The sequence below is a fragment of the Arachis stenosperma genome, chromosome 2 (assembly GCF_014773155.1).
Source record: "Arachis stenosperma cultivar V10309 chromosome 2, arast.V10309.gnm1.PFL2, whole genome shotgun sequence".
NCBI classification, from domain to species: domain Eukaryota; kingdom Viridiplantae; phylum Streptophyta; class Magnoliopsida; order Fabales; family Fabaceae; genus Arachis; species Arachis stenosperma.
This window is the reverse complement of record NC_080378.1, coordinates 119,523,361-119,539,252: the sequence shown is the minus strand read 5'-3', so window position 1 is coordinate 119,539,252 and position 15,892 is coordinate 119,523,361. Positions and strand designations below refer to the sequence as shown.

At 27.8% G+C, this 15,892-nt stretch overlaps 1 protein-coding gene and 1 pseudogene across 1 annotated transcript; both read left to right on the top strand.

The window, feature by feature from the left end:
- Positions 1-11,349: 11,349 nt before the first annotated feature.
- Positions 11,350-12,565, top strand: LOC130961938 (uncharacterized; annotated as a pseudogene).
- A 1,336-nt stretch (positions 12,566-13,901) lies between these two features.
- LOC130963621 (aspartic proteinase nepenthesin-2-like) lies at positions 13,902-15,518 on the top strand. Its single transcript, XM_057889724.1, has one exon. It carries the CDS (start codon positions 13,902-13,904, stop codon positions 15,363-15,365), a length of 1,464 nt encoding a protein of 487 aa, XP_057745707.1. The 3' UTR covers positions 15,366-15,518.
- Positions 15,519-15,892: the final 374 nt, after the last annotated feature.

Here is a 15,892-nt window from a genome sequence, read left to right as displayed (position 1 = left end):
ATAGCACTAAATTATGAAAAAAAATTTAGAATCAGTAAATTTTAATATTTTTTGTCATTATTTAATTAAGATAAATGTTAAATTATTTTTAATATAATAATAAATAAAATGTTTATAATTTATATATACAAATTTTAAAAAATATAAATACAAAGATTATTAATTTATATGTATACATTATGATAAATATATATGTAAAAAAAATATGGGAAGATAATGATTTTAGTATACAATAAGTATAATTATCTATGTCATGTACGTGATAAAATTGAAATTATAATTTTAAATTTTTTTAAATTATTTTGAATTATAATAATTTGATTAATAAAAAAGTAATATGTTATGTATTGTTTGTTTTTTTAATCTAGTGTTAATTGGATTAACTCTAAAATAATTATTAATTGGTTTTAATAATCTACTTTCTTCAATAAATCAAACATATATACTGAATGTGATAATAAATAATATAGTAATAGTTAAATCTATCAACAAATATATTGGCTATTATCACACTATAAAATAAATTAAATATAAATGCTATTAGCACTTAGAAAGCTATAAAGCCACATTGTCTTTGATTCGTGCAATGGTTTACTTATCAAATAAACTTAAAATATGAACAAAAAATATTTATAAAATGGACCTAGCATCATTTGAAAGAATCATGGAAAATAATCAACTTACCTTATTATCCATGATAACCATTTTTATGTAAGTCATTTTGTTCTTGTCAAATTTAGATGGAACTTTCTATAACCTTATATATTAATTTTGTTAAAGAATAAATGACCATTTGTACCATGAAAGATAAAAACGCTGACATATGTATCCACACTAAATCGAAATTAAACTTGTACTCACGTAAGATGTCTTCCGTGTGACAAAAGTACCCTGTCTTTGGAAAGTTGGAGTGCCACATAGAGTACTTTTGTCTTTGGAAAGTTGGAGTGCCATGTAGGGTACTTTGGTCACGTGGAGGGCATCTTATTCTTACGTGGCTACAAGTTTAGTTTTAATTTCGTGTGGATACATATATGAGTATTTTCATCTTTTATAGATACAAATTGTCATTTATTCTTTTGTTAAATATATATATAATAATAATAATAATATATGAATTATATTTTGTTAAACTCTATGTTACCAGTTATTAAAAATATTATTTAAATCACATATATTAATTATTTTTTGTTATAATTATTTCGTTTTATATATATGATTATTTTTTATTCTACAATCATGCAATAATTTTTTTATATTCATATATATTCTTCAATTTCGATCCCATTCATACACATATTAACAGTTTTTTTTCTAATAATGATGTTTTAATTTTTTGTTTTCCTTTTTTTCATGTATCTTTTTTTTTTAAAAATAGTGATGTTTTAATATTTTTTTCTTTTTTTTTAAATACATTTTTCTTAATACATACATTACTAATCTGAAATATAAAATAAAAAAAATGTAATACATATATCCAATAAAAAATAAACTTAAAAATAAAAAAAATTATATTAAAAATGTAAAAATAATATATTAAAAAAGAATAGTCGTAATATATAAATTTAATCAACAATTTAAATTTCTCTAAAACTAATTTAATCAAATACCAATATTATGAATAAATTACTTAAATAATATTTAATCTATTTTAGTCCTTAGACACGTATAGATTAGAGTCATTCTCATAACGACAACCAACTGAAACAACATCGTAAGTTCGATCATTTAGAATTCGTGCAAATTCAATTCATACCATTTCTTTATTTTTTGAAAATCTTCTGTATCTCTGATAAAGTTGAATCGCAATTCCTTTTATGGAAAAATAGTTATAGAGGTGGCTTTGATGTATTGGAGACCAAAATTTGGAAGTCATTATTTATATTTGAGTGTGACACCCATTAAACCCGAAAGGCTAAATAAAATAGTATCTCTGGTTTTATTCTCATTTAATTCTAAATCAAAAGTAATAATGACTTATTTAATTAAGCATTTATGATAATAAATGAAATGACCATTATATAAGTAATTTAATGTAAATTAGCTTAATTTGTGATTATAATTAATATATGTATTGCCAATAAATAGATTATGAAATAATAATTTCGTAACAAAATAATCATTCAATTTGAATTACAATTAATTGATTGATAGAAATTATAATAAATTGTATGATATTTAAATAATTAACCAAATTAATTAGTTGATATAATTAATTTATTATAATAAATTGAATTTAATGAGTTAAAAGAAATAAATAAAAAATACCATTAGAAACATGCCACGACAATTTTATCATTAAGTACAGAAGTTTAATTTTTATATAATAGAATAGATATTTATAAATTATTATATTAATAAACACATACTAAAAAAGCACACTAAACAAAATAAAAGTATTAATGATAAAATATAACCTAAAAAATCACTTAAATTCAAAAAGAACCTTGATGAATTATAATAAATCTATATATGAGAAGTAAAAGTAGAATAAACAATCAAAAATAAAATAAAAAGAGTAATTAAAAAAAAAGTAAAAGAAGATAAAAAAGATAATATGAGGAGTAGTAGATAAAAAATGTATTGTAATAGAAGATTAATATAATTAATTAATACAAAAGATGAAAGAGAAAAATTAAATTACGATCTTATTAAAAAATTTCAAAAACAATATTTTAAAAAAATCTATTAATCAAATTTTATAAAAATGTTACAAAAAATATAAATTATCTTTAAACAAAATAATACTACTCTTAAGAATTATTAATCAAAATAAATAAAAAAGAATTAATATAAAACAAAATCATAAAAAATATTAACAAAATTAAGAAAAAAAACAAAAATTATAAATTACAAATACTTTACCTGAAGTATAAAATAGAGAGGAAGAAAAGAGATATATAAAATAATAAGATAATAAATTGAATTAATTGAGATCATTTATTTCATTGCTTTATATATTATTTACAAAATAATTTAATATTTATTTCGATCAAATTAAATAATAAATTAGTTATAATTAATTTGATTTAATGAATCAAACAAAATTTAAAATAATTTGATATTTATTCTAATTAAATTACATATTTGAAGTTATGATTAATGTAATTTAATGAATCAAATAAAATATTAAATGATGAAATATTTATCCTAATCAAATCAAATTACATAATTGATTAGTTATAATTAATATAATTGAATGAATTAAACACATTAAATTAAAAAATAATTTAGTTAATTTGTATCTTAAGGACACTGTTTAAAAATATTTATTTTTCAATAATTTTTATAAAATACTTTTTAATAATATTTTTAACCTATAGTTTAAAGGTACAGTTATAATAACCTATTAAAAAAAACTTAATTAGTTAATACAAATAATTAGTATAATTGATTTAGTTCAATAAATTAAAAGAAATAAATATGAAAGGAAGAGATAAAGGAAAAGTGAAATTATAAAAACGTATAGGCATTAAAAAGCAATAAAAAAAGTCCCTTTTAGTTTTTTATTTATTAATTATTAATTTATTATTATTAATTTATTATAATTAATTTCGCAGTATTTATTATACGTTATTCATCTTATAAATTAATACAATCAATTATCGATAATTAATTATAATTGATATAACTCATTTCACTATACTATCTAAATAAATAATTAAAAATGCACGTCTCAATAAATTGAGTAGATATAAATCTGAAAATTATAAAATTTTATTAACAACTTAAATAAATTAGTACCATAAAACTAAATTTAATGTCTATTTTAAAAATAATTATTGACATTTTATTCTTTTAATTATTAATAATTTAAATAAAATAATACCCTATAACTTATTTTGTTGTTATCTATTTTAAGTAATTACTAACATTCTATTTTTCTAATTATTTGCTTGTCTTATTTATCATTTATGCTTTCAATCAATTATATTAATAAACAAATAATATTATAAAACAAAATAGAATATTATAAAACAAATTATAATAAAATTATTTAAAAACAACGTAAAGATGACACATCTTTTTTGTTAATCAGAAGTTAAAAGAAAAAAACGTATGCGCCTAATAATAAGCAATTAAAATAAACAAAATTTTTTTAAAAAATATAAAAAAATGAAATGTATAAATAAAGATAAAAAACGAAAAATAAATAAATTATAAAAATTGTACCCTAAACACAAGAGAGAGAGAGGAAGGGAGGGAGGAAGAGAGAGAGAAAAGAGAGCGAATGAGTAAAAAATATTTGATCTTGTATAAATAGATGGTATTAAAAAAATAAACTAATTAAATTAATTAATATATTTTATTATCATATTTATTTTTTATTAAATAATTTGATATTTGTTCCAATTAAATCAAATAATTAATATAATAAACCAAATCAATTAATTGATATAATTAATTATAATTAATTAATTCATATAAATTATAATAAATAGTGATATTTGAATGTCTAATCAGATTAATTAATTAATTATAATTGATTTGCTTTAACGAATTAAATGAAATAAATAAATAAAAACACCTTAAGAGGATGTCACATGAGTTCCATCATTAAGTGCAAAATCCTTATTTTTATATAATAGAATAGATAGAATAGAATAGATAGAATAGATAGATAATAAATATATTTTCTTAAATTAGTATAATTATGCATTATTCATTAAATATTAATTGTAATATAATCATAATAAAGATATTTTTTTAAAATAAATTTATTTAGAAAATATAAATTGATTATTAATAACAGGTGCCATTATTATTATTATTATTATTATTATTATTATTATTATTATTATTATTATTATTATTATTATTATTATTATTATTATTATTATTTTCGATCGATAATTGATAATAGTTTAATAATACATTAAATATTAATTTTATATAACTATAATAAAGATATTTTCTTAAATTAGTATAATTATGTATTATTACTTAAATCCTAATTAAAGTATAATTATAATAAATATATTTTTATAAAATAAACTTAGAAGTGAAAATAGTGCATCTATTTTGGCGAAAAAATGGATTTACAAGGAATTGACACCACACTTCTATTAATTCGGGAAAAATCCAATTTTAATATATTATATAAGTAGAAGTAGATAGATAGATAGATAGATGTGTACAATAGGAGTAAAAAAGATATTAAGATTATATAATAATTAATTTTTAATAATTACCCTTTTTGAATTCAAACAAAAATTTGGATTTGCATTTAAACTCATTCGCACTACGGTTATTCATAATCTCACCATAACCTTCAATACACATTAAAACTCGTTGTCATCACCTCACGCAATAATAATTACCATAATTTTTAATAATCACCATAATCTCAGCATTTAAACTCATTTTCTGATTCTCACCTTGCGCCGCTGCACACTTCGCAGGTCATACCGACGCTGTTGTAGTCTCCCACCGACACCGCTTCCACCTCCGCCGATCAGCCCGTCTCGCCTTGCCCTTCGGCGCTCAGTCCAACGCTGTTGCCGCTGTTTTTGCGCCACTCTTCTCTGACCCGAGTTGTCGCCGTGTTGTGCAACCCTCTCGTGGATTTGATGATGACCATATGAGCCATTCTTGATTAACTTAAAGACCAAATTGGTTAATAGATTTAATAGCAACAGGGATCTACTAAGCATTTTCTTGGTGAGGGAGGATTTGAAGGTGTCATGGCTTAGTAGATCTCTGTTGCTATCAAATCTCTTAACCAATATATAGGGGTGTCCGCGGATCGGATCGGATCGGATATCACCGAAAATTCGACCCGATCCGCACAATTTTCATCTGATCGGATCGGATATGATATCCGCGTTTTTTAGTGCCGGATCGGATATCGGATATCGGATATATCCGCATAATTAAACATTCTTTTTTTAATCATATTTCTATGTAAAAAAATTCAATAAAAATATTTCTTTCATACTTTAAAACTTATTTATTCCTAAAATATTTTTAATCAAACTCTTTCTAAATAACAAAAATAAAATAATACAATATATGAATAATAATTACTAACTAAAACATATAAACAAGCAAATATAATACCAAACATATATTTATTTATTTATTTATAATTATTATTGTGTGGATATGTGGATCCGCAGATCGGATACGCGGATATAGAGCAAATATCCGCGATCCGATCCACAAAGGGTGCGGATCGGATCGGATCCGATCAATTTGCGGATTGGATTGTATCTGCAATTTTCGGATCGGATGCGGATATTTATCGCGGATATGTAGATATAATCCGATCCATGGACACTCTTACCAATATAAGCCATTCTTGATTGACTTGAAAACCAAATTGGTTAACAGATTTGATAGCAACAGGGATCTACTAAGCATTTTCTTGGTGAGGGAGGATTTGAAGGTGTCATGGCTTAGTAGATCCCTTTTGCTATCAAATCTCTTAACCAATTTGGTCTTCAAGTTAATAAAAAATGACTCATTTGATCACTATCAACTCCACGATGCAACAGCAACTTCACGAGAGGGTTGCACAACACAGCGGCAACGCGGGTCAGAGAAGAGTGACGCAAAAATAGCGGTAGCAGCGTTACGCCATAGGGCGAGGCTAGTCGAGTTGATCGAAGGTGGAGGCGGTGTCGATGTCGATAGGGCCTGCGAAGAGTGCAGCGGCGCAAGGTGAAGATTGGAAAATGAGTTTAAATACTGAGATTATTAAAAATTAGGGTAATTATTATTGCGCGAGGTTATGACGGCAAGTTTTGAATGTGTATTAGAGGTTATGGTGAGATTATGAATAACCGTAGTGTGAATGAGTTTAAATGTAAATTCTAATTTTTGTTTGAATTTAAAAAGGATAATTATTAAAAATTAATTAACCTAATTAGTATATAATTTTAGTTTCCTTTTCACTTCTATTATACACATTGTACACTAAGTGCTTATTTGGATGCCATTATTTTAATAAAAAAAAGATTTTTTTATTTGACAAATTTCTAATAGTAACAATAAAAGCACTAAAAAAAATATTCTTTTAAAAAGATAGAATTTACATTTTTTTTAAAAGATCTTTCTTCTAAAAATTTTTTTTTTCATGTAATAAATAAATAAAAAAATATTTTTATATTATTATATCCAAACATAATTGATAAATAAAAAAATTCTTTGCATGAGATATCAAACATAAAATTACTTTTATTTTTTTATAAAATCTTATAAAAAGAACAATTCAAAAAAAATTCCTTACTTAAAAACTCACCCAAAAAAACCCTAAAATCATTATCTCCCCGTTCTTTCTCATATATATTTCATCTTGGTCGTCTTCCTCAAGTTCTTCGCACTTTGGCACTTATATATATTCCAATCCAATTATTCCATCTTCCAATCTTTTTTCTTCCGCACTTAATCTAAAACCCCTTTCTTTCTATTCAATTTTAATTGGGCTTTGTCGTTTTATTCTTCGAACCCTAACCCAAGAACTATTATTCGTATCTTTTTTATTCCAATCGAAATTGCAATTGGGGGTTAATTGATTTTCGGGGGAGTTGAATTATCGAGCGGAGAAACCACGATCGGAATTTTGAACGATGTCTGCTGCCGTGTGCGGAATCAAGAGATCTTTCTTCGAAAAACTTGCCCCTTCGCCGCCACTCTTCAAGAATCTACGTTACTCATCATCACCGATTCGATTCGTTCTTCCTTCTCTCATTGATCACCTTCGAACTTTTTTCCCTCACATGGATGAGCTGGTTCTAGAGAGAGCACTTCAGGAATGTGGCAATGGCAATGATCTAGATGCACTATACTATCTAAATAAATAATTAAAAATGCACGTCTCAATTTTTTGTTAAAGTAAAATAAAATAAAATACATAAATTGAGTAGATATAAATCTGAAAATTATAAAATTTTATTAACAACTCAAATAAATTAGTACCATAAAACTAAATTTAATATCTATTTTAAAAATAATTACTGACATTTTATTCTTTTAATTATTAATAATTTAAATAAAATAATACCCTATAACTTATTTTGTTGTTATCTATTTTAAGTAATTACTAACATTCTATTTTTCTAATTATTTGCTTGTCTTATTTATCATTTATGCTTTCAATCAATTATATTAATAAACAAATAATATTATAAAACAAAATAGAATATTATAAAACAAATTATAATAAAATTATTTAAAAACAACGTAAAGATGACACATCTTTTTTGTTAATCAGAAGTTAAAAGAAAAAAACGTATGCACCTAATAATAAGCAATTAAAATAAACAATTTTTTTAAAAAATATAAAAAAATGAAATGTATAAACAAAGATAAAAAACGAAAAATAAATAAATTATAAAAATTGTACCCTAAACATAAGAGAGAGGAAGGGAGGGAGGAAGAGAGAGAGAAAAGAGAGCGAATGAGTAAAAAATATTTAATCTTATATAAATAGATGGTATTAAAAAAATAAACTAATTAAATTAATTAATATATTTTATTATCATACTTATTGTTTATTAAATAATTTGATATTTATTCCAATTAAATCAAATAATTAATATAATAAACCAAATCAATTAATTGATATAATTAATTATAATTAATTAATTCATATAAATTATAATAAATAGTGATATTTGAATGTCTAATCAGATTAATTAATTAATTATAATTGATTTGCTTTAACGAATTAAATGAAATAAATAAAAAAAAACACCTTAAAAGGATGTCACATGAGTTCCATCATTAAGTGCAAAATTTCGATTTTTATATAATAGAATAGATAGATAATAAATATATTTTCTTAAATTAGTATAATTATGCATTATTCATTAAATATTAATTGTAATATAATCATAATAAAAATATTTTTTAAAATAAATTTATTTAGAAAAATATAAATTGATTATTAATAACAGGTGCCGTTATCATATTATTATTATTATTATTATTATTATTATTATTATTATTTTCGATCGATAATTGATAAATAGTTTAATAATACATTAAATATTAATTTTATATAACCATAATAAAGATATTTTCTTAAATTAGTATAATTATGCATTATTACTTAAATCCTAATTAAAGTATAATTATAATAAATATATTTTTATAAAATAAACTTAGAAGTGAAAATAGTGCATCTATTTTGGCGAAAAAATGGATTTACTAATATATTATATAAGTAGAAGTAGATAGATAGATAGATAGATGTGTACAATAGGAGTAAAAAAGATATTAAGATTATATAATAATTAATTGTTAATAATTACCCTTTTTGAATTCAAACAAAAATTAGGATTTGCATTTAAACTCATTCACACTACGGTTTTTCATAATCTCACCATAACCTTCAATACACATTTAAAACTCGCCGTCATCACCTCACGCAATAATAATTACCATAATTTTTAATAATCACCATAATCTCAGCATTTAAACTCATTTTCTGATTCTCACCTCGCGCCGCTGCACACTTCGCAGGCCATACCGACGCTGTTGTAGTCTCCTGTCGACACCGCTTCCACCTCCGCCGATCAGCCCGTCTCGCCTCGACCTTCGGCGCTCAGTCCAACGCTGCTGCACTCTTCTCTGACCCGCATTGTCGCCGTGTTGTGCAACCCTCTCGTGGAGTTGATGGTGATCATATGAGCCATTCTTGATTAACTTAAAGACCAAATTGGTTAATAGATTTAATAGCAACAGGGATCTACTAAGCATTTTCTTGGAGAGGGAGGATTTGAAGGTGTCATGGCTTAGTAGATCCCTGTTGCTATCAAATCTCTTAACCAATATATAGGGGTGTCCGCGGATCGGATCGGATTGGATATCGCCAAAATTCGACCCGATCCGCACAATTTTCATCTGATCGGATCGGATATGATATCTGCATTTTTTAGTGCCGGATCGGATATCGGATATCGGATATATCCGCATAATTAAACATTCTTTTTTTAATCATATTTCTATGTAAAAAAATTCAATAAAAATATTTCTTTCATACTTTAAAACTTATTTATTCCTAAAATATTTTTAATCAAATTCTTTCTAAATAACAAAAATAAAATAATACAATATATGAATAATAATTACTAACTAAAACATATAAACAAGTAAATATAATACTAAACATATATTTATTTATTTATTTATAATTATTATTGTGCGGATCTGTGGATCCACAGATCGGATACGCGGATATAGAGCAGATATCTGCGATCCGATCCGCAAAGGGTGCGTATCCGATCCGATCAATTTGCGGATTAGATTGTATCTGTAATTTTTGGATCGGATGCGGATATTTATCGCGGATCTGCGGATATGATCCGATCCATGGACACCCTTACCAATATAAGCCATTCTTGATTGACTTGAAAACCAAATTGGTTAACAGATTTGATAGCAACAGGGATCTACTAAGCATTTTCTTGGTGAGGGAGGATTTGAAGGTGTCATGGCTTAGTAGATCCCTTTTGCTATCAAATCTCTTAACCAATTTAGTCTTCAAGTTAATAAAAAATGACTCATTTGATCACTATCAACTCCACGATGCAACAACAACTTCACGAGAGGGTTGCACAACACGGCGGCAACGCGGGTCAGAGAAGAGTGACGCAAAAACAGCGGCAGCAGCGTTACGCCAGAGGGCGAGGCGAGTCGAGCTGATCGAAGGTGGAGGCGGTGTCGATGTTGATAGGGCCTGCGGAGAGTGCAGCGGCGCAAGGTGAAGATTGGAAAATGAGTTTAAATATTGAGATTATGGTGATTATTAAAAATTAGGGTAATTATTATTGCGCGAGGTTATGACGGCAAGTTTTGAACGTGTATTAGAAGTTATGGTGAGATTATGAATAACCGTAGTGTGAATGAGTTTAAATGTAAATTCTAATTTTTGTTTGAATTTAAAAAGGATAATTATTAAAAATTAATTAAATTAATTAGTATATAATTTTAGTTTCCTTTTCACTTCTATTATACACATTGTACACTAAGTGCTTATTTGGATGCCATTATTTTGATAAAAAAAAGATTTTTTATTTGACAAATTTTTAATAGTAACAATAAAAGCACTAAAAAAAATATTCTTTTAAAAAGATAGAATTTACATTTTTTTTAAAAGATATTTTTTTCTTAAAAAAATATTTTTTATGTAATAAATAAATAAAAAAATATTTTTGTATTATTATATCCAAACATAATTGATAAATAAAAAAATTCTTTGCATGAGATATCAAACATAAAATTACTTTTATTTTTTTATAAAATCTTAAAAAAGGACAATTAAAAAAAAAATCCTCCCTTAAAAGCTCAACAAAAAAAACCCTAAAATCATTATCTCCCCGTTCTTTCTCGTATATATGTCATCTTGGTCGTCTTCCTCAAGTTCTTCGCACTTTGGCACTTATATATATTCCTATCCAATTATTCCATCTTCCAATCTTTTCTCTTCCGCACTTAATCTAAAACCCCTTTCTTTCTATTCAATTTTAATTGGGCTTCGTCGTTTTATTCTTCGAACCCTAACCCAAAAACTATTATTCGTATCTTTTTTATTCCAATCGAAATCGTAATTGGGGGTTAATTGATTTTCGGGGGAGCTGAATTACCGAGCGGAGAAACCACGATCGGAATTTTGAACGATGTCTGCTGCCGTGTGCGGAATCAAGAGATCTTTCTTCGAAGAACTTGCCCCTTCGCCGCCACTCTCCAAGAAGCTACGTTACTCATCATCACCGATTCGATTCGCTCCTCCTTCTCTCATTGTTCACCTTTGAACTTTTTTCCCTCACATGGATGAGCTGGTTCTAGAGAGAGCACTTCAGGAATGTGGCAATGGCAATGATCTAGATGCTGCCATCAAGAGGCTGAACGAGCTTTGCTTGGGGACTAATGATGGAAATACTGGAACTGCTGAAGAACCACAAGTTGAAGTTAATGCGGATACAGATAAATTGGAAGCTGCTTCTGCATCTGATAACTTGCCGCCAGTGGACAACCTTCCTAAAGATGGTGCAGAATGGGTTGACTTTTTTCGTAAGAGGACTGATGGTTGCTACTAGTGTTGATGATGCTAGAGCTCGAGCTGCTAGAATGTTAGAAGCGCTGGAGAAATCAATAAGTTCCCGTGTAAGTGCTGAAGCAACAAAGGTTGAGTAGAAGAATTTGTTGCTAAAGGAGCAAATTCAGGTCCTGACTAAGGAAAGGAATTCTTTCAAAAGTGCATTTAGAATCCAACATGAGCGATTTTCTGATTATGACAAAAAGAACCGAGAGTTGCAACAGTTGAAGCTGTTAGTATCTCAATACCAGGAACAGATGAGAACTCTTGAGGTGAACAACTATGCTTTGGCAATGCATTTGAAGCAAGCTCAACAGAGCAACCCCTTTCCAGGGCATTTCCCTCCTGATGTCTTCTAATTGCACAATGTAAATATTAGGAATGTGTAATAATAATATTAGGAATCTTTTCGTTGGGTCTAAAGTTCTGTCATTATTAGTTTTTGATGGGGAAGGTAGCAATTGCATTCCATATGCTGTCAATCAGACTTAGAATTTGATCTTGTAGGATTTTTCAATTAATTCAATTATCGCAATTTCATTAAAAAAATTTTAATAAACTTAACATTTGAGTTTAAATTGATTCGATTCATCCGTTCTTTATCGATACACCATTGTATGAAATGATATTGAACTTCGCTGTCAGTATTGAATTGAATATGTTTCTTTATACAAGTGTTTGATAATAATATGAATTTAATTTTAATCTGTAATTTTACGAACGTTCAATTATACAAATATAAATAGTAATTTAAATAAATAAATATAATTTTATAATTGTATAAAATATTTTATGTCGTGAGTACATCAAAATTAAACTCAACAATAATGGCCAGCATTTTATTTCGATAAAACTTAGATGTTTACCTTCAATCTATCAATTTATACATTAAGGCAAATTGCAAATGATAATCTGTTACTAATAATCTTTTTTCATAAAAAAAGAATGCAAGCCTTTTGGACAAATAATTATTGATGCCAAATCAAACCACCAAAGATACATCCAAACTACTTTCACATTTAGGCAAAAAGAAAAGCAACTGCCACATGTGAATATTTTATTTGATGCTTATATACCAATTGAGAGGAGAACATTAACTTTAGTCGTTAGCCATGCACAAGATAATTATATACTCACCAATAAATGGTATATATTGGACTATTGGTTTATGCATAAACTTACATTTATTTTCAATCCTATGGTTATGAACGTTAGTCAAATTAAACAAAGTTGAGTAGGTATATATCTACACACTGCTATATATGTCACCCTTAATTGGCAATTTAGCATTGATTCCTAAAACTACCGTTTGATGTGTGACACGCTTTGTAAAATTCTCTCCTTCTTCATCTGAATTATTATACGAGGAATGTTAGGACCAGCAACTTTTAAGATTTATAGCTATCAAATAGCTTTAATGAGACTTTTAATGGTGTGAGATTAGTGTGAGATTTTATCCAATGATTCACTTTTTTTTGCTGGTTACACTGGTCATAATTCGATAAAGTTGCTATTCCCTATACTTTTCCTTATTATATATATTACTGCTTAAGTGGACCATGATTATTCTCTTCTCAATCATAGCTACCCTTTTCTTAAGAATATAAGTATAATATTTAGACATATGGTAAAAGCTAATAAGATTATTAGTGTTAAGTAAATGTAAGAAAGCTAATTAATAAAATCCAACTTTATTATAGATATGCTTAAAGTATTGAATAATTGATATAGTTATGGAAGAATCTTCTTATTTTTACAACTTTTTTCGCTACACAACCTTCTTTTTTAATTTATAAATAAACAACCCTAGAAAACCCAAACTTTGTCATTGCCAATTTTTCCTTACACATTGTCCAAAATGGCTTTTTCTCCATACAAAATTCTCTCTCTCATTTCTATCATCTTCACCATCTTCACTTCAATGGTATCATCATTGATAACCGCACCAAACAATAACAACACCAGTACTATAACCATTCCTCTATCTCCATTATTATTCACAAACAACAAGCACAATAATAACAACCCCCCTAATTCTTCATTAGATCAATACCAATCCCTCAAACTCCATGCTTATGCTTCCATAACAAGAGCCCACCACCTCAAACACCATAAATCCAAAAAGGGCTCATCTCCCTCCATCATCAAAACCCAAGTTCACCCTAAAAGCTATGGAGGGTACTCCATAGACCTTAAATTTGGAACACCACCACAAACATTCTCTTTTGTTTTGGACACAGGAAGCAGCCTTGTATGGCTACCATGTTCATCTCATTACCTATGTTCCAAATGTAACATAGACACTAACAAGATTTCAACATTCATTCCCAAGAAATCCTCCACTTCCAAGCTCATAGGATGCAAAAGCCCTAAATGTGCATGGATTTTCGGGCCCAATGTAGAATGTCAAAATTGCCAAGAAAGAAAACAAAATAATTGCTCGCAGATTTGTCCAGCCTATACAGTTCAGTATGGACTGGGCACAACTGCAGGTTTTCTCCTCTCGGAGAATTTAAATCTCCCTAAAAAAATTGTACCTAATTTTCTTGTAGGATGTTCTGTTCTTTCCATGTACCAACCCGCTGGTATAGTCGGATTAGGACGTGGACCAGAGTCATTGCCACGTCAGATGGACCTCAAGAAATTTTCTTATTGTTTACTCTCTCACCGCTTCGACGACTCCCGAGAGGCCTCCGACCTCGTCTTGCATGGCGGTAGAACTGCCGGAAAAACCGCCGGCGTTAGTTACACGCCGTTCGACAAAAATCCGGCAGGGGAAAACACCGCATTTGCGACCTACTATTACATTCCAATCCGGAAGGTAATTGTTGGTGGGAAACATGTTAAGATTCCGGCGAATCTTCTAGAACCGGATTCCGCCGGAAACGGCGGTTCCATAGTGGATTCTGGTACCACGTTCACGTTCATGGACAAGCCAATTTTCGATGCGGTGGCACGTGAGTTCGAGAACCAAGTGAATCTCACAAGGAATAGGGTGGTTGAGAAGCGTTCAGGGCTGAGTCCATGTTTCACCGTCGCCGCCAACAACAAAACGACGTCGTTTCCGGCTCTAACATTGCAATTCAGAGGCGGCGCCAAGATGATTCTCCCGCCAGAAAATTATTTTTCTTTTGTTGGAGCAAAGTCTGACGTGGCGTGTTTTACAATTGTTTCCGATGAAGGATTTGCGGCGACACCGTCGGCGGCGCGTGGACCTGCGGTGATTTTGGGAAACTATCAGCAACAGAATTTCTACGTGGAATATGATTTGGAGAATGAGAAGTTTGGATTTCGGCGTCAAAATTGTAAACGCAGTGGTTAGTGATAGTATTAGTATTATATATTAGCGCCACCGTGTAATGTTAGAATGTGCGGCGGAGACAATGGCCGTGGGTGGCGGTTGTAGTTTTAACTATGAAGTGCATGGCTGTAGTAACATATATGCTACTCTTTTTAATTATTTGTCTATTTTTTATTAAAGCTTAATGATTTTATCATCTTAAGGTTATTAATAAGAAATATAATGTACTGCAATTTGGATAATATAATCTATCATTGGCACTCTTTTGTTCAAATAATTAGGGAAAAATTCAGGTACAGCGAAGTTAATTTTACGGAAACTTGATAATTAAAAATCGTTAAATAAAAATTTAGTCGATTTATTTAATTATTTTTAACTATTAATTTTATGTGAAATTACTTAAATATTTATCTAAAAAATTTAGATATGGAAGTAGTAAGAGTAATATACCATATGATAATTTTTGGTATTTTTTAAAGCTGTGGAAAGTACATAAATCGAGCGGTCCGATTTGTGTTTAAAAAATTAAAAAATTTTAGGTTACACAA

Excerpts from the sequence above, each read along its gene's own strand:
- LOC130963621 (XM_057889724.1), top strand. The coding sequence starts at position 13,902 with ATGGCTTTTTCTCCATACAAAATTCTCTCTCTCATTTCTATCATCTTC.